This window comes from Papaver somniferum, chromosome 2, assembly GCF_003573695.1.
Source record: "Papaver somniferum cultivar HN1 chromosome 2, ASM357369v1, whole genome shotgun sequence".
NCBI classification, from domain to species: Eukaryota; Viridiplantae; Streptophyta; class Magnoliopsida; order Ranunculales; family Papaveraceae; genus Papaver; species Papaver somniferum.
Window position 1 is genome coordinate 39026621 of NC_039359.1, and position 19065 is coordinate 39045685.

Below are 19065 nucleotides of genomic sequence, written 5' to 3' on the forward strand. Positions count from 1 at the left end.
TTTTATCACCCTACGGAAGGGTACTTTAAATATAAACTGTTTGCAAAGAAGGAGGACAATTACGATATTGTCTCTGCACCTTGGGTTCGTACACTTGACATCGGAGTCAGTGTCCCGAGTCGACTACAACCGATTCATCCCCGTCTAGAACGGGAGGTAAGATTCTAAACACTCGCGAATCCCCTGTCAGCGAGTTACTGGACTCCTTCGTATTCATATGCGTTGAGGACTGAATACGGACATTTATTTTTCTAGTAAAGGGAAAGGTCTGGCCATACAAGATAAGGGTTCGGATTTCATCATCGTTCTCTTCTTGCCCGCTTTAGGAACACGTAACCTACGCGAACCTAAGCCTAAAATTTTGACTAGAACGATACCGATAGGGTAACGAGCTTAACAGAAAAGTCATTCGAAAAATATTGGTTACTCTTTTAAGCATACTTCGAAGTTCTTGATGGTTTCTGTAAGTTGAATGCGTGATTACGCCGCCTTGTAATACCGGTGAGGCCTTGGGTATCAAAGCTCCACCGAGCTTCCCTCGCCTCTATTCAACTTACTTTAACTCGGATTGATTCCAGAGGGGTTTGATTAAATTGTAACGAATTCCCGTTCGAAGGATTAGAAGCTGGTCTAGAAACAATATAAGTGGAACCATCATGCTTTTTGTTTGCTAGAAATCAATAGGTTTGGTTTGGTTGAGTAGGCCTTGATCTGTGTTTGCTTACCCTTCCAATTTAGAAAATTCTATTGTATGCCTGAACGTAAAAGAGACGCACTAGGTAGATTTGTTAAAGAGAAACCTAGTAGTTCGAAGCGTCTCGATTACCTTAATCTAGAGAGTCCGACTTTTGAAGAGTCTGTTTTTGAACGTCCTTTGACTGAGGAGAAAATCCATGTTGCTCCGATAGCGCCAGAAAAGGAAACTTTGAAAGCTTTGTTCAATCCAACTAGGACTACTCGCCCCTCATGTATCAGGTTAGCTGAGACGGAAGCAACTTATGAACTTAAACTTGGGACCTTAGAGCTGCTCCCAATCTTTTTAGGGAAAGAAAATGAAAACCCCTATTTCCATGTTAGGGACTTTGAGGAAATTTGTAGTACCCTCAGAATTAGAAACCTAGATGACGATGCTTTGAAACTTAGGTTATTCCCCTTTTCCCTGAAAGATAAAGCTAAATCGTGGCTATATAGTTTGGCTTCCGGGTCAATCGAAACGTATGAACAACTTATATCTGCCTTTTTGAACAAGTTTTTACCTAGGCACAAAACATCGTCTATTAGGACGCAAATCTGCACGTTTTCTCAACAGGAGGGAGAAACTTTGTATAGGTATTTGGAAAGGTTCAATGATTTATTAGCCCAATGTCCTCATCATGGTTTAGAGAAGGTTAGGTTAGTTCATATCCTTTATGAGGGTTTATATTATCCCACCACAACCACAGTAGAATCTATGTGTACTGGTGGATTTGAGAACCAAACAGTTGATGAGGCGATAACATATTTGCATGAAGTCACCGAAAAGACCCAACAATGGGAAAGTAGTAGGGGACCCCAGAAAATAATTCTTCTCGGCAGAGGAAACGTTAATAGGGTAGAAGGAGGCTATGAATCAGATGCCAAAATTATTGCTATAGTGAAAAGGTTAGAAGCTTTAGAAGTGGGTAACACTAGTGGTAGAGTGGAGCCTTTTTGGGAAGGCCAGAATAATGAATAGCAAGCCAATGCTCTATATAATAACACTAGGTTTGATAATCGTCAGAAGTTTGACCCATATTCAGAAACCTATAATCCTGGTTGGAGAAACCATCCGAACTTTTCATGGTCTAAGGGCCAGAGTCAGGGTCAGTCTAATAATTCTAATGCTCCCCCAGGTTTTGGCTACACTAGGAATACATCAGGCCCAGAAAATAAAACGACTAGCTCAGAGGAATCTATTAAGATGTTAGCAAAAACTCAGGAAATGTTAGCACAGAGCCATGTTAGTTTTCAACAGGAAACTAAGCAGAATTTTCAAACTAATGCTCAGAGCCTTGCTAATTTAAAACTTCAAGTCGGTCAAATAGCTAAGACCTTAAGTGAGAGAGATAATGGTAGGTTCCCTAGTCAGACTAATCCCAATCCTAGAGGAGTTCATGAAGTAGGTACAAAACCATCGAATCAATTGAATGCTATTAGAACCCTTAGGAGTGGTAGAATAGTAGACAATCAGGTAACCATGCCCGATAGTGAACATACTGTAGTTCACCCCTCAGGAAAACTAGCTAAGGAAACTGATAAAATTTCTGATGATGCCAACTCAGTTCCTGAGAGGCCTGATTCTGTGCCTAGAGCCCCATTTCCTCAGCTATTAGTACCAACAAAGAAGAAATCGAACTTTAATGACATATTGGAGGTTTTTAAGAAAGTTACCATAAACCTTACTTTATTAGATGCAATTAGGAAAATTCCTGCTTATGCCAAGTTCCTTAAGGATATGTGTACGCGAAAGCGAAAACTTAGCGTCCATAAGAAAGCCTTTTTAGCTAGTCACGTAAGTTCAATTATTCAAAACACTACAACTCCAAAGTACAAAGACCCAGGTTCCCCTACCATTGCTTGTACAATAGGTAAACACCGGGTAGAAAAAGCTTTACTTGACTTAGGAGCCAGTGTGAACCTACTTCCGTACCATGTGTACTTACAGCTAGGACTTGGTGAAATGAAACCTACTCAGATAACATTGCAGTTAGCTGATAGGTTTGTTAAAATTCCTCGAGGTGTTATTGAGGATGTCCTTATTGAGGTCGACAAGTTTATCTATCCAATTGATTTCGTGGTCCTAGATACTCAACCTGTCCCTGACCCAGAGAACCAGATACCTGTGATTTTAGGTCTCCCGTTTTTAGCTACGTCGAATGCGATCATTAACTGTCGAAATGGTGTGATGAATTTATCTTTTGGTAATATGACTATAGAGATGAACATTTTTAATGTCAGTAAGCTACCTTATGAGCTAGATGACACATGTGTTGAAGAGGTGAACATGATAAAAGCCTTAGTTCAGAAGTCATTACCAAAGGCACCCCTAAAATGGATAAGGGTCGCCCAGTTGATAATGGGTAACCACCTGCTATTTACACCACATATGTTAAAGGCACCCCAGACTACGATAAGGGAACTTCACCTTCTCCACGTTTAAAGAAGAAAATTTTTTAGGCGGGAAAAATATCCAGCCGCCTGCGGAACTTTCTTCATCAAATTCGTACAAGTTTTATTGAGACTTAATCGTGGATTTTTATTTCTTTGGGCCTGTTAACAACAAACAGGGAAGGTACATACATTTGAGTCCATCTAATTGGGCTGGGTAACCAATTCTCGACATAACAGGGGACGAGAAATATTCTCGGCTTTTCTGGGAAGATATAGAGGAAGAGATTTGATGGGAGAGATCGACGGGATTGGACACTTAATGGCCTGTTTAATCCAAACAGGAATGGTAAAGTTCTCAGATTCGATAAAGTCGTGAAAGTAAAACAGGGAAAGATATCTTTCAAAACAGGGAAATTGGTTTTATATTTGGAAGTTACGTGAAAAGAATAGAGAGCTGTGTTGATTTGGTTTTATCCTTAAGAGATTCTGGGACGTAAGATTTGACTAAAAGACTCGTAAACATTGGAGAGGATTAATAGCAACTTGGCATCAAAGAAAACAAGGGAAGAAACAAAAGATTCACGGGAGATTTTACTGGTCTAGAGGTGTATATAAGAGTTGTTGGGAGTTCACAAAGGGTGTCTAGAGTTTGGGGTCGATAGAATCGGAGCAGAGAAGCGTAGGTGAAGTTGCAGGAATATCCACCTGCTGCTGGTGAAAAAGAGAAGCTGAAGAACATTGGATAGAGGAGGACAGTCGCAGAGGCAGTCTTATTCAAACAACGCAATAGAAGTATCGATGTTCAACAGATCTCATATATCACAAGCTTGTCATCTTTTCTCTGTAACAGTTCGAAACCCATTGTAACAGTCTGTTTGTAACGCCTTTCTAGCGTTGCAAACTGTCTGCTTTATTAGTTTTCTCTTGTTTTTCACACTTTTGAGCTATAAACACCTATTTTGAGAACGTGAATAGTATGAGGAGCTAAACCCCACTGCTGAGGCGATAGAGGAAGCCATTTTTCCAACAAAAAGCGGTACAATCTATTTTATTTAATTTATTGCAATTATTATGATTATTTGCCTTGAACTATTATTGAATATGATTTTTATTTGAGTGATTGTGATCTATTTTGTTGAAGTATGCTTAGTTTATAGACTCTTGATGCTTCATAGTTGGTATTTACAATTATTATTTTTGAAAATCTATTAGTTGCAATATTTTAGAATCAAATTAAACGAGAAAATTGCATGAATATAAATATTTGGACCAAATCACTTTGAACTTGGAAAATAGTGGAATCTTAGCCTCGGTGTTCTTTTAATATTGATACCAACTTTGTCGGTGTTTGTTATAATTATTAGCGAGTTTTCTATTTAGTTTTGAATTTAAATCTAAAGTTATCCTTCACAAGTTCGAGAATCGAATCACTTTTTACCACTATCTACAAATCACATCACTAACCGTTCATATACTCAACACAAGAAAACCTTATGGAGTCACGAAAATACTCAACTAGATTAATTACAAGAGAACCCATAATTAATCTAACTGGAATACACAACCAAACTAGTTACAAAAGTAATCAATTTAATTGTCATTTGTTTTGCTCGACATAAGAATACTTACGGAGCAATAACTAAATAACCAAACAAGATGATTAATTTAGTTCAATATGCTCGACATAACATATCTCACGGAACAACAACTAAGCTAAGAAAATCAACTTGGTTGTATAATTCTCAACATAAGATACATTACAGAGCCTCACAGTAATACATAAAAATATGGATCAGGGATGATCAATATTACGGAATACACAAGGATTCATTCTATCTTCAATCACTATTTGCATAATGACAATTAATAGACATAATCCTTGAAAACAAAAGATTTTAACCTATCTTTCATCAAATAATTGACAATATAGGCTTAACTTTTATATTTGTCAAAAGTATATTAATTCTTTTACCAGTACGTGAATACCGAACACGAACGACTTTACGTTTGACAAAGTATGGGACAAACTTAGTTCACGGACGTAAACACCAATATCCCATAACAAATTGCAATACGTCAAATCATAAAGATTGATACTGCAAAAACATCATCTTCCAAATAGTTTTTAGAACTTCAACTAAATAAACCTAAAAACATGAAGATGAAAATGTTGGACATAGCTATGTGTAATCACAATAATGGCTATTCCAAACTCTATTAATCCTTCTCAAAAGAAGAATAAATTCTCATAAGAAGTTTCCTAGGCATCAGAACAAACTCGTAATGCACATATAAGATGATTTGTCTTTTGAGGGTAGAATCAATATTTTTTGCACGGATTTACACCAAGAATAGATACCAAAGGCGTATAAACAAATTTTCTTAACAAATAAGAACATACAAAGTCATTGACGACCATGCACTACAGTTCACATAAGATGATTGTGAACATTCAATAATCTCATAGTAATGCATACTACTGCCTGTTCTTGAACTTCCTTCTTTGTGATTCACCAACAACATTCTTGTAAAAGATACAATGAGATTAGAAGAGTAGTACTCCACGAATATAAGTGCCAAGTCCAAGAGAAGTGGAACAAGTGCAACGAAACTGAGCAAAACACTCAAAAACAAGAGACATGACAAATACCAATCTTAACTCATCCAAATACAATAATTCTCATATCCATTTTGAAGAGAATTCAAAGAGGAAGAGAATGCAAAAAGAATGAGGTCATTCCTAGTTCGGGCGAAGAAGTCACGACCAAAAAAAGTTTACTGAATATCGACGTCAAGTATACATACGGGTTTGCAAATGAAATTTCAAGTCCGCGGACTTAAACCCCTGGAATTTGATTTTAAAAGATGTTATGCATACCTGGTAGGTGTACCATGAAGTCCAAACATCCCGAACTACTATTTTCAAACCTAAACGTTTAAGAACCTTAAACATAAATCAAGTTAGGTAGAAAAAAACGATAAGAAAGGTACATGAATCATTATAAGTTCTGTAAACAAATAAAATCACAAATATTTCTCAATTTTATAGACATACCTTTTTAGATGAATCTAATTGAATTCTACAGCCTTACCGAACATAATCTGTGCGCCCCAATTTCCGTGCTTCCCTCACCGTATACATGGCAGGGCAATCCTTGGTGAGGATGCACTTACAACACAATCAAGTTGTGTTGGGGTGAACAATGTCTTGTTCACCACAATTGACCTTTAGATTATCATGAAAGGGATCACTTTTAGAGCCTTTTACATCCAATTCCATTTTTCCAAAAAGCTTGTTAAGTTCCAACATCATGGATACTGCCTTCTCCATAGTCATGGAATTTTCTGGAAGATCATTCCTTTTCACACTCAAAGCATTGTTAGATTTCTTTGGTACCCACTTCTGAGTGCGTTTAGGAACAACCGGAACCTTCTTCCCATTACTCTCTTCAAGATTTCTCGGAAGAGAACTGGATTGACTATTCTTTTGCAAGTTAGTCTTTCTCCAATTGGGAGCATCGGATCTTGTCTTCGTCTTTACGAAGTTATCCTTTTGATAACTATTACGATTGTGAAAAGGCTTCGTATAACGTTTATAGGAAAATCTAGGTTTATCACACCAACGATTCCTTTGCCTAAAGGTTGGAAACTTACAACCTGTAATGTTAAGGGGATTAGCCTTAACATATGATCTTGGTTTCACAACTTCTTGTGATGCCCAGACAATAACATCATGAAGTTTCTTATTCCTTATACGAAAACGACATCTTCTTTCCAGATGACCTTTATTTCCGCAATAATGGCAAACATAAGGAATGTTCTTACCTCGATCCGTATGTGCTGACTTTGGAGGTTGATATTCTTTGCTCTTTCGAACCTTAATTGCCGGTAAAGGTATTTCACTTTTGCCATCAGCGGAAACCTTTTGTTGAGAAGAATCACTAGCCTTGACAAATTTTACCTCTTTTCTAATACTTGGAGCATTTATTCCCTTATAGCCCAATCCTCGTGTATCACGATAATTGCTCCTAGCATAGTGGTTAATTTGCTTGAAATAGTATTGAACCTTTTCAAGTCATCTTCCAACATCTTGATTTTATCAAGAGCAGCAGCTAAATCAGCCTCAAGGCATTTTTCTCGAGCGAGACAAGCACTTTCTCCGTCATCAAAATTAATTTGTTGAGAGTTAAACCTTGCTTCAGATTCTGCAAGTTTCTCTTCCAACAAAAAGTACTTTTGATAAAGATTATCACATTCAAGTGACTTCATACGTAGGTTTTCCTCAGAATCCTTGAGGATCGATTCGTTAGAACGATTCGAAAAATAAACACCTGCGTAACATCTTCTCAATTTCTTGTTTTCTCGACAGAAAGGAGTCAGAAGAGGTGAGACATGAGAAGTTGTAATCTTCTTCATCTTCCACGAATCCAAAAACTTAATATACTCTGAGACTTCCTCATCAACATCTCTATCAATATCTGAATCACCTTAATCAGAAAGTTCATCCAACTGTTCTTCTAGGAGAGTTTCCCAATCAACAGTTTTTACATCAAGAGAATGTTTAGATATTAACTTAGATGTGATAGTTCTCTCAGGTGAATCAAAGCTTTTAGAATCATCTGGTAATTTCTGAACTGGTACGTTATTAGAGACAGACTCGTCCATAATCAGATCACTACAAACACAGACTTATAAGGACTTTAACGTGTTTGCCTGCTCTGATACCAATTGAAAAGGCGAGGGTCTAACAACACCACCCAATATTTCGCTTAGCAATCTTTATGGACTAACTCCAAAATACTTTCTAGAGAATCAATTAGACAGTCAGACTCAATCTAGGTAAAAGTATCTCAAGGAGTTAATATCTCTCTCTTGTTTTGATTTACTCGAGCTAATAGAAATCAGCGAGTCTTTAATCAAACATAAGGAATAACTTGGATGGTACCAAAGACCAATATCCAAGGATCAATCAATGAAAATCAACAACCAAGGGTTGGATTACTCCAATTGATGATATAACACACAACCTGTATTATTTCAATTATAAAGATAAAACAATATAACGAGGAAATAGAAATAACACATACACCAGAAATTTTGTTAACAAGGAAACCGCAAATGCAGAAAACCCCCGGGACCTAGTCCAGATTGAACACACACTGTATTAAGCCGCTACAGACACTAGCCTACTCCAAGCTAACTTCGGACTGGACTGTAGTTGAACCCCAATCAGTCTCTCACCGATCCAAGGTACAATTGTACTCCCTACGCCTCTGATCCCAGCAGGATACTTCGCACTTGATTCCCTTAGCTGATCTCACCCACAACTAAGAGTTGCTACGACCCAAAATCGCAGGCTTTGACAATAAACAAATCTGTCTCCCACATACAAGTCTATCAAAGGATCAATCTGTCTCCCACAGATAAACCTTAAAGGTTTTGTTCCGTCTTTTGATAATAATCAAGGTGAACAAGAACCAATTGATAATCCGGTCTTATCTTCCCGAAGAACAACCTAGAGTTATCAATCACCTCACAAGAATCTTAATCGTATGGTGGCGAAACAAGATGTTGTGGAATCACAAACAATGAGACGAAGACGTTTGTGATTACTTTTTATATCTTTCCTATCGGAGATATCAATCTCAAGCCAATCAATCTGATTGTACTCGTACGATATAAGATGCAAGATCAGATCACACAACTACGATAAAAGTAGTATCGGTCTAGCTTCACAATATCAACGAAGTCTTTCAGTCGTTAACCTGGTTTTAGAAGAAGAAAACCAAAGGTTAAAGGAGAATCGACTCTAGCACGCAAACTAGTATCACACTTAAGGTGTGGGGATTAGTTTTGCACAATACTAGACGTCTCCTTTATATAGTCTTTCAAATCGGGGTTTGAAATCAATGTTAGCTTAGTAACAAAGCATTCAATATTCACCGTTAGATGAAAACCTGATTTAGATTCAAGCTAATATTTTTCAACCGTTAGATCGAAAACTTAGCTTGTTACAGACACTTGACAATGCACGCTTCTAGGTTTGTTAACCGTACCCAAACATAAGCACTTGTTGGTTCAACAATAGTTAACCAAAAGGTTAGCCATATGAGCATTTCATATCAACCACGTTCTTCTTCACCATAAATAGTTCAAATGACTTCAAATGAACTAGTTAGAGAGTTGTTCAATTGCAAGGAAATCTTATATACTACACAAGACACAATTGAAGCAAAGATGATTTGATTCACTTGAATCGGTTTATGAACTTTTATAGCCACGGTTTGCAAACTACATTCCTTAGTCTTTTTAAGTTTAAGTTCAGAAATCATCTTCAGATATATAACCTTCTCAAGTTCGCATACTAGGTTCGCAGACTTAAGTTACCGGGCAGAGTTTACAAAATCCAACATAAATTCTCGGGTATGAGAACTTCGCCGGTTCGCGGACTGAGTTCGCGGACTTAGCTTCACGCAAGTAGTTTGTCAACTCCAGCAGAAAATCTCGGGTTTGAGAACTTCGGCAGTTCGCGGACTTGGCTCACGCCATTCTTCCGGTTCTCTTGATCAACAAAGTTCGCAAACTTTGGTTCAAGGAATAAGACTTATACATAAATGTGTTTCCACAACAATGCTTATGTCCATCATTGGTTATGTAATCTAAACTCTCATTTCAATCATTGAAACATTCTTAGAGGATGTTATATAGTTGTTACACCATTTCTCGTCAAAGCAATTTTCAAGATGATTGAAACATATCATGACTTTCGTCACATGATAAAGATAAACTTGATCGAAGCGAAAAGCTTACCAACACATATTTCGAGATATAGATAGGCGGGGTATACTCGGCTCGAAATACCAAATGTGTATAATCAAAGTCTATATATATATATATAGCTTACGAATTCTTGTCTCAAAGAGTAGGAGATAGAGTATATAGACTTTTGAGTCACAGATAAGTTCAAGTCTTCACATACCTTTTTGTCGAGAAGTTCCACCGGTTCCTTGAGTAGTTCTTCTACTTGTATGATGAATCGCCATGAAGTCCTTGAGCTCAACTACACTTTATATCCTAGTCCATGACTTAGCTATAATATACTAGAAATCAAGACTTATAGTTTTGATCACTAACATTGACAAACATGCTTGAGATAACAACGCATGCGAGTTCGACCGAGCAATGCTCTAACAAGTTTTATTTGAGTCATTTGAACTAGTTATGGTTAAGATGAATAAGGTTGATATGAGAGTGATCATATGGCTAACCTCGGTTAACTATTTGTGAACCAACATGGTGTACACGTTTGGGTGCGGTTACATAAACCCAAATGAAAGTACATTTCATTTGTGTGAAACAAGCTAAGTTCGATCTAACAGTTGAAAGATATTAGCTTGGTTGAATTGGGTTTTTCATTTAACAGTGAATATTGAATGCTTTGTTGTCAAGGTAACTAGGATTGCAAACCCTGATTTGAAAACTATATAAAGGAGAACTATAGTAACTGGGTAATCTAATCCCCACACCTCCTGTGTGTTAGTAGTTGCATAACTAGATTCGATTATCCTTTAACCTTAGGTTTCTATCAAGACCATGTAGGTTAACGACTTCAAAGACTTCATTGGTAGTGTGAAGCCAGAATAAACTATTTTCTTTCTAGTTGCATGTTATGATCTTGCCCGATTATATCGTATTGAGTATAATTGAAATAATTGACTCGAGATTAATTTCTCCGACAGGAAAAATAAAAGTAATCACATACATCTTCGTCTCATCGTTCGTGATTCCACAATATCTTGTTTCGCTAGTCGATTAAGATTATTGTGAGGTGATTGATAATACTAGGCTGTTCTTCGGGAATATAAGTTCGGTTTATCAATTGGTTTCTGTTTACCTTGATTTATCAGAAGACGAAACAAAAACTCTTGGGTATTTTTGTGGGAGACAGATTTATTCAATCTATAGACTTTTCTGTGTGAGACAAATTTGTTTATCAAGTCTTCGACTTTGGGTCGTAGCAACTCTTGGTTTTGGGTGAGATCAACTAAGGGAATCAAGTGCGTAGTATCCTGCTGGGATCAGAGACGTAAGTAATGCAACTGTACCTTGAATCAGTGTGAGATTGATTAGGGTTCAGCTACAGTCCAGTCCGAAGTTAATTGGTAGTAGGCTAGAGTCTGTAGCGGCTTAATACAATATGAGGTTCAATCTGGACTAGGTCCCGGGGTTTTTCTGCATTTGAGGTTTCCTCGTTAACAAAATTATGGTGTCTGTGTTATTTCTTTTCCACATTATATTTTGTTATATAATTGAAATATCACAGGTTGTGCGTTAAGATTAATCAATTATAATATCCAATCTTTGGTTGTTGATTTACATTGATTGACACTTGAACATTGGTAATTGGTACCGTTCAAGTTGTTTCACATAATAATCAGGCTCGCGGATTTCTATCTGTTTGATTTGTTGATTACATTGTGAAACAGAGATACTAAACTCTTTGATATACTTTACTCTATATTGAGTCTGACTGTCTAGTTGATTCTCTAGAAAGTGTATTGGAGTAAGTCCTCTCAGATTGCCATACGAATCGTTGGGTGTGGTTCTTAGACCCCCGCATTTTCAGACTCAACTACCAACAACAACAAGAGTAACAACAAAAGGAGCAACAAATACAATAGACGTGGAGATGAAAAAGTTCCAGTCTCCTATTGGTTTCATGCCCCAAGGTATTGTACTTACTCCTAGTAGTGGCGTAAATATGGATGCATTTAGGCAATCAGCAATTTACAACCCAACTTCAGCATTTCACCGATTCCAAGCACCTCCAATTCAACCATCTCAGGTACCATATCCAGGTTATGAATCGCCTGATGCTACTCAACCAACATCTTACATTCAAAATAGTGAGTTTTCAGAGGATCAAACAGGCTTAGGGGAATATATATTTGGTAATCGTTAGTTTGATAGATAAATATTAATCGTTAATTTGAATCGTGGTTTGAATCGTTAATGTAATTGCACTTTTGTTTGACAAATAATATTCTTATTTTAAAGTTTTCTATTTAAGTTAAAATTGAGAACTTAAAACATATAAATTAGATTAAATTTGGGTAACACTTTTAAGATTTCATACCAACTTCCATATCGGAACTCCTTTCCGTTGTCACGGAGCCACTTTGCACGACACCTTTGATCAATCTCTATCAGGGTTTCACCACTTCTCATATTTCGAGCTGCTTCCCTCATCATACCAATATAATACTTGTTAACATTCTTAGAAATTATGGAGAACTGAGCACTCAACAACATCGAATCACGATTGTTGAGGTTTGTGTTTCTTCTTCAAATTTCAGTAAAACGCATCCCCAAAACGGAATGGCATATAATGCGCCTTCAACGATTGGATGATTAGTGAAGAAAACATAATTCCTGCAGATGCATTCATCTTCCAATGTGCTAAATTTGTGTTGTTGTGTAACTCTTCCACTTCTTATTTCATTTTGCACATTAGCTCGAAGTTCAACTCTTTGATTTTCGGCCGCATGTTGCTCTTCTATGAACTGAGCCATAAACATATTTTGAGCAATTGAAAAATCTAAGAAAACAGGAATAAGGTTTGAGTTGAAATGAAATTAGAATTGGGTTTTATAGACAGATGGGATTATATCCGCTGAAGATCTAATGAACGGTCTTGTATCCACCAAACGGCCTAGTCTAAGCCGTTATCGGTCTAAACAACACCGAACGGTGTAGCCTTGACCTAGCCACTTTGCCACTTAGCCAGGCCTGTTTGCCACATTGCCATGCTCATAATGGATGCAAAGGTGACAAAGATGAGGGTTAGCCATGCCCATAGGAACCGGCGTTATGCTATGGTTTTCAAACGCATATAAGTACCATACATAACCCTTTATCTCCCTCGGACCAAACTTATTTTATTAACCAGGGCTGTATCTGTATCTGTCTCACTTTCTCCCGATATTAGGGGTTTGGTTTTTTTTTTCATTAATCGAGAAACTTCAACTAATTGACCAGGGCTGTATCTTTTTCATTAATTGATTTTCATCCTTTCATTGTTAGTCGCTCTACAACTTGTTTGATTCTCTATGGATTTCTCACTATAATTTTCCGCTAAACTTCATACAGACACAGAATTCGTAAACCTTCCTCGAAAGGGGAGCGTAAGTGTAGGTATGATAGCTACAAAGAAATACCTGCCATTTGAAAAGAAAAGTAATTTAGAGATGTAAATGTTCAAAACTTTTATTGATTTTGTATCCTAAAAACAAGCATATGTGTATTGTTTTTTGGTATTTGATTCCATTGATTGTTGCTTCTCGCTATAGCTAAAAAATGAAATGGATTTTTGTATATGGAATTACATCAAATTGTTTGTTTTATGTCTCTATGAACCCCACTAAAATCTGGGTTTCAAAGAAATGTTATAAAACCTTGAGTTTTAAGCTTGTCCTCTATCATGTTTGTAGAAATGCCTAAATGGAAAATACTTCCAAACTTTTGCCAATATATTTGAACACTTTAGAGTACTGAGCAAAACATTGAGTGGGGTTGATTATTGTCACTAATTTATTTGATACTACTGTCTGACAGATGGTTACACAATCTAATTACCATTGATGTTTTAATTGTTAGTTGACATCGCGGGAAATTGATTTTATGGAGAAGGATGATGTGATGTTGGATTTGGATAAAAAAGTATATCAAATATTTTCAGATTTCATGATGAGGTATAAAACTTTAATTACCATGTGCTCAATGCTATACTGTCATTTTTTACTGCTTCAGAATGGAAACATCTTCGAGGTGATGTGACACCAATCAGTTGTAACAAAAAAATCAAGGTTCTTTAGGAGCTTCTTTGGTGCAAGTGTGCAAGTATCTTATTTCATACAGAAATTGCAACATGTGCTGATACTTAATTGTAGTTGGTCTGGACTATATGAGCGAGGTTAGTGATGTCAGTAGACTAGTGTAGTAGTTTGTTTACTTCATAACTTTTTGCCACATGATTCTTTTAAGAATTTCATTTTCCTTGGTTTGTACATCATCGTGTGAACTAGTTTGTTACCATATCATTGTGAAATGCTTGTATCTATCATGCTACGTGATAAAGCCAGTTCGACAGCTTGCTCGGCGTTAACTGTATACGGCTATCAAACCTGATCCATATATAGTTTTGATTATTTCCTATCAAATCGACCTGCAAATAAGATTTTTTTATCTCAGTGCTGCAACTAATAAGTTGTATTATTACAGAGTTATGAAGTTTGAGGAATTGGTTTCACTAGGAAGTAGCTTTCTTGTTGGGTTGCACCAACACTTAGGTGAGTGCTTTCAACTCAAAGGGTGTAATTTTCATTATCTAATATGTACTTTGAAAACTTACTGGTATGATTCTTTTGCGAGAGCAGAGTTTCTTCGAAGACATCCAATATATAAAACGTCTGATGTGGTCGATGGTATCATAAAGGCTAATGAGACCAAAAGGTTGAAGGCATATCTTAAATCTGGTTGCATAAATGTTGATGAAGGTGTCCAAAGTGTAAACAAGTGTAAGAATCCTGTCACTACTTATAAATTTTGCATCATAACCAAAATCAACATTTGCCACACCTTTGCTAATAAAGTTGACTCTGGTAGCAAAACGAATTGATGTGTCAAATCATGTTTGAAATGATTCCATAACAATGAGACTTCTTAAATTCCTGCCGTGATGCAAGATGGAAGATCCGGGGCTCTTGGAACTTTATATATCACTTGCAGAAAGATTATATCATGGAAGATCAAATTAAATAATACTTTTTGCTCAAATCAAATAATGAAATAAATGAACAAAAATTTAATTTTCTTGCCGAGAAGTGTATCACAAATAGATCTAGTAAACAAGCTACACTACTTGCAGTTTTTTCTTATCCTTTTGGAAAAGGACCATTGGCTCACTTTCGCAACTTTAGTATTATTTTGTCTTCAACAGTTTTTGTTTTAACTTTGAACTTCAGTGTTAGTGTTTCTCGTGATCAGTTGGTATATCTTTTGTATGACGATAATTAAATTTTATTTTGTGGTGCATGTGAACATGGAAGTAAATGAATGCCAAAAAGGACTCCAGGAGCATATGAGCAAATGTATATCCATCTCCATCGTTTCCCAAGTTCTTTCTCGTTCTAGATGACAGATAATTGTTACAAAAAAGGATGTGAAATCAGTGCTTCATAGTTGTTTGTTCGAGAGAGAGATAAAATTTATGTTTTTCATCTTTGCAGTATGCATGCTTTTTTAGTGCCTACTATTTCTTTCTTGATATATGTCCTCTCGAACTCATATAGCTGCTTAGTTCGAGGTTTGACTTATTCGTTTTAATTTGCATTTGGTCACAGTGAGAGTATTGCTTAGCGAAGTTGAAAGCCTAATGACTGCTGTACAAGAAGTATTAAGGTCTATCAGTGAAAATAAATTTAGTTACAAGGGTCAGCATGCTGTTGGTGGTTTTTTGATTCATCGAGATGAAGTTGAAAAGGTTTGTGTGCTTAAAAAGTTCCGTGGTTTTAGTAGGATATACATGATTTTACATAATTGATAATTCATGTGTATCTAAAAATACTACCATGTCTTGAAATGTCGACCTATGTGCTTGAAATTTTCGTTTGTCTTAGCATTCTGGTGCTTGTTCTGGTTAATATAGAACGAGATGGGCTGTAGAATGTTTGATCCTTTCATTTCTGAAATACCTCATGGTGTGTGCGGGTAAATTGGGGCAGGGGAGAGCAACTACGTTTTGCATGGGTTAGAGGTTTGCACATTGATGTTTGCAAAGGTGACATAAAAGAGATGTTTGTTTGTTTGTCTAGAGCCTCTCAATAATTTGTCCTTCTGAACATTGATCAAAACCATATCTGATATTTCTATTCTCAGTTGGTTTCTTTCTCTCAGTTTATGGTGTGTTTTTGTTTCTTCAAAGTCATCTGGTTACCTTCTTCCATCATGACCCCTTCCTTACTTTCTCGACCAGCATTCAATTTCCGGCTAAGTGGAATTCTAAATTGTAGCAAGAGATATGCACCTCGAGGAATACATGACATATGCCGAACTCGGGAAAAATATGTGTTCTAGTCCACCTCTTTGTGCCCTTTGTGCCTGTTTTCTGGAGTGGAAAATTCATAGAGGGTCTTGAGCTTTAACATGCCGGCTACAATGAATCCGGATTATTACCAAGTAGGGATAGGGTCCGTCAATTGTCTCTGCTTCCAACCTACTAGATATGGGATATATTGAGAGGCAGCAATCCCAATTAATGAATCCTATGCAAACATGGTTCCTTTCTGATTATTATCTGCATTTAAATATGGTATCCAATTTCAGATATTTTATTAAGTGATTTGCCGCTATTAAACTGACCAACTCTTCTCTTTTTGCCGGTTCTCTCAGGAAGAAATGGAGTCTATTCGTCCAAGAAGACCCAGTATATCAGATTATGCCACTATAATGTGTTCCATTTATAATATGTTGAAGCAAGACTACGCAATGCAGGTATAAGTCGAAATGCTGTACTGTCCTTGTCGATATATCATGTCTACATTTTAGGAGAGTTGTCGACACTTTGTAAACATACAACTAAACTGCTAAACTAAAACAGATGGAAAAGGAAGCTACTTGGATGATCATTTAAGTCTGCTTCTGGTTATTTAAGAAAGATTACTCAACCACATTTTTCTCTAGTTTATAAATATTGATGAGCTATGCTACTCTATCCGCCTATTCCCACCTTTGGCGGTGTGAGTTGTAGGACCTAGAGAGGTCTGGTTTTGGCGGCCAGAGACATGATGTCTGAATATCATTGTCTCACATTAACTAGGAGCAGGGGCAGGCAGGAACAGAGTTCTGCAATAAAGTAAGCGGAACATGCCCCTTTTGTGAAGTACTCGAAAACGCTAGCCTAAGTGTCAGCAGATTTGAGCAACAGTATATTATAACAAAGAATAAAAGTTTGCTTTTATGTTTATCCTAGTTTGTTGTTTTTTGTTTTTCAGGAAAAGATTACTTCCTCTATAGAAATCTGCCATCCATCATCAGAGGAATTGGGGAGCTATTCAACAATGTGGACTTTGCGGCCCTACATACAGGATGAAATCATCTCGGAGGCTTGGAAACTCATTACCTGACATACAGAGTCGTTACTGTATATATACTACTAGGGTATAACCCTTGTGCCTAGTATCATATCGAAACCCTGCTATCTTAATTGCCCCACTGCCAGATCCAACACCGCTCAACCCACTATACAACTAATCTACCACAAATCTTTACGGCGGCGGGGATTGAACCTCTGACTTCCTCCTTACTGGAGTTGATGGGATATCACTGAGCTATGCTCTTGGACCCGTTTCTAGATGAGCACGGAGTTCCCGATTTTGATTTTTTTTTAATGAAGAGTTAACTTTCCTTATCTTTCATTTTGAAAAAAATTCCCTTGGAATTTATTGTTTTTTGTGCTCCAAAATTTTACTGGTCCTCAAATTCACATTAAGATCAACATGGTGGCCTAAAATTTGCATAATGTTCCGAATTTGAAGGATAACCCACATAGCCCACACTTCAAAAGAAATAACATAGGGTGTTGAAACTTCTCAAAGGATTCATGTAGCTATCCAGAGGTTGAATCACTGGAAGAAAGTGGAAGCTGACTTTTGGCACCAAAAATTTGGAGGTCATTGGATTAGAAACTCAGAAAATAACACATCTTATTTTCACTCTATAGCGAATAGAAGAAGATCCGGAAATCATATTTCTGCTCTAAGAGATGATAGAGGTCAGTGACATCATTCACATAAAGATTTAGAATCTCTCCTTACCAAGCATTTCTCTGCTATCGCTCAGTCTTCTAATCCTTGCTTTCAAGATGACTCTTTTAATATAATAACTTCAACTATCTCTCAAGCCGAAAATGAATTCTTAATGTTGATTCCACCGGAGGAAGAAATATTTAATGTTCTTAAAGGTATGCCTAGCTGGAATTCACTGGGACCAGATGGATTCCCTGCTGGCTTCTTCCAAACACAATGGCTTACTGTTGAAAAAGATATTGTTAATATGGTACAACAATTTTTCATCACTAAGAGAATGCCTCGTTCTATAAATCAGACAGTTACTTGTTTGATACCAAAAACCCATCACCCATCGACACCTTATGATTACAGGCCAATTGGCTTATGTAATATAACTTACAAAATAATTTCAAAGCTATTAGTGACAAAAATGAAACCTTTAATGGAGAAAATAATTTCTCCAACACAAGCTGCATATGTTCCTAGGAGATATATAAATGACAATATTGGCATGGCTCATGAATTAATTCACTCCATGAAGAAGTCTAAGAAAAAACAAGGACTAGTAGCTCTGAGTTAGATATGTCGAAGGCCTTCGATGGGGTTGAGTAGGCATTCATTGATAAGATGTTTTTTTATGTAGGATTCTGCGAAGATTGGCATACCATTATTTTTCAATGCATATCAACAACAACAGTTTCTATTCGTTTAAATGACAATATCTTTTCAGTCTTATACTCCTTCCAGAGGTCTTAGACAAGGGGATCCATTATCCCCTTATCTATTCATAATTTCTATGGAATATCTTGCCAGATCCTTGATGAATGCAGAAGCTCTTAATAAGCTGCGTGGTATACAAGTTGTGGAGAACTCTATATTTGTTAATTATCTACTATTCGCGGATGATTGTATTCTGTTCTTTCATGCAGACCACTGGAGCATTAATAAAGTTAAAGCATGTCTGTAAAATTTCAGCAACATCTCTGGTCAATTAATAAATTTTACGAAATCATCGGCTTTCATTACAGGTGATTTATCTCATAGTGCTAAGATAGCCATTCGAGATAATCTTGGAGTTAAACAACTTTCT

The 19065-nt window shown here is 36.7% G+C and overlaps 1 protein-coding gene and 1 pseudogene across 4 annotated transcripts; one reads left to right on the plus strand and one right to left on the minus strand.

Moving 5' to 3' along the window:
- Positions 1 to 1280: 1280 nt before the first annotated feature.
- LOC113354607 lies at positions 1281 to 1380 on the minus strand (annotated as a pseudogene).
- Positions 1381 to 13075: 11695 nt separating this feature from the next.
- On the plus strand, positions 13076 to 17635 carry LOC113347410. 4 transcript variants are annotated; one of them, XM_026591058.1, is made up of 9 exons: positions 13076 to 13323; positions 13786 to 13848; positions 13939 to 14101; positions 14410 to 14477; positions 14565 to 14705; positions 15237 to 15278; positions 15531 to 15670; positions 16579 to 16680; positions 17181 to 17635. In XM_026591058.1, exons 4-9 carry the CDS (start codon positions 14414 to 14416, stop codon positions 17310 to 17312), a joined length of 621 nt encoding a protein of 206 aa, XP_026446843.1. In that variant the 5' UTR covers positions 13076 to 13323; positions 13786 to 13848; positions 13939 to 14101; positions 14410 to 14413; the 3' UTR covers positions 17313 to 17635. The 4 variants fall into 4 exon arrangements, with proteins under 4 accessions (XP_026446843.1, XP_026446841.1, XP_026446840.1 ...); XM_026591056.1 differs by lacking the exon at positions 13939 to 14101 and having other exon boundaries at positions 13076 to 13378; positions 13786 to 13880; XM_026591055.1 differs by lacking the exon at positions 13939 to 14101 and having other exon boundaries at positions 13786 to 13880.
- Positions 17636 to 19065: the final 1430 nt, after the last annotated feature.

Bases quoted from the DNA above. Each gene is read 5' to 3' on its own strand.
- LOC113347410 (XM_026591056.1), top strand. From the start codon at position 13,810: ATGGAGAAGGATGATGTGATGTTGGATTTGGATAAAAAAGTATATCAA. The intron at 13,881-14,409 runs GTATAAAACTTT...GTATTATTACAG, and splicing joins TTTTCAGATTTCATGATGAG to AGTTATGAAGTTTGAGGAAT. The intron at 16,681-17,180 runs GTATAAGTCGAA...TTTGTTTTTCAG, and splicing joins AGCAAGACTACGCAATGCAG to GAAAAGATTACTTCCTCTAT.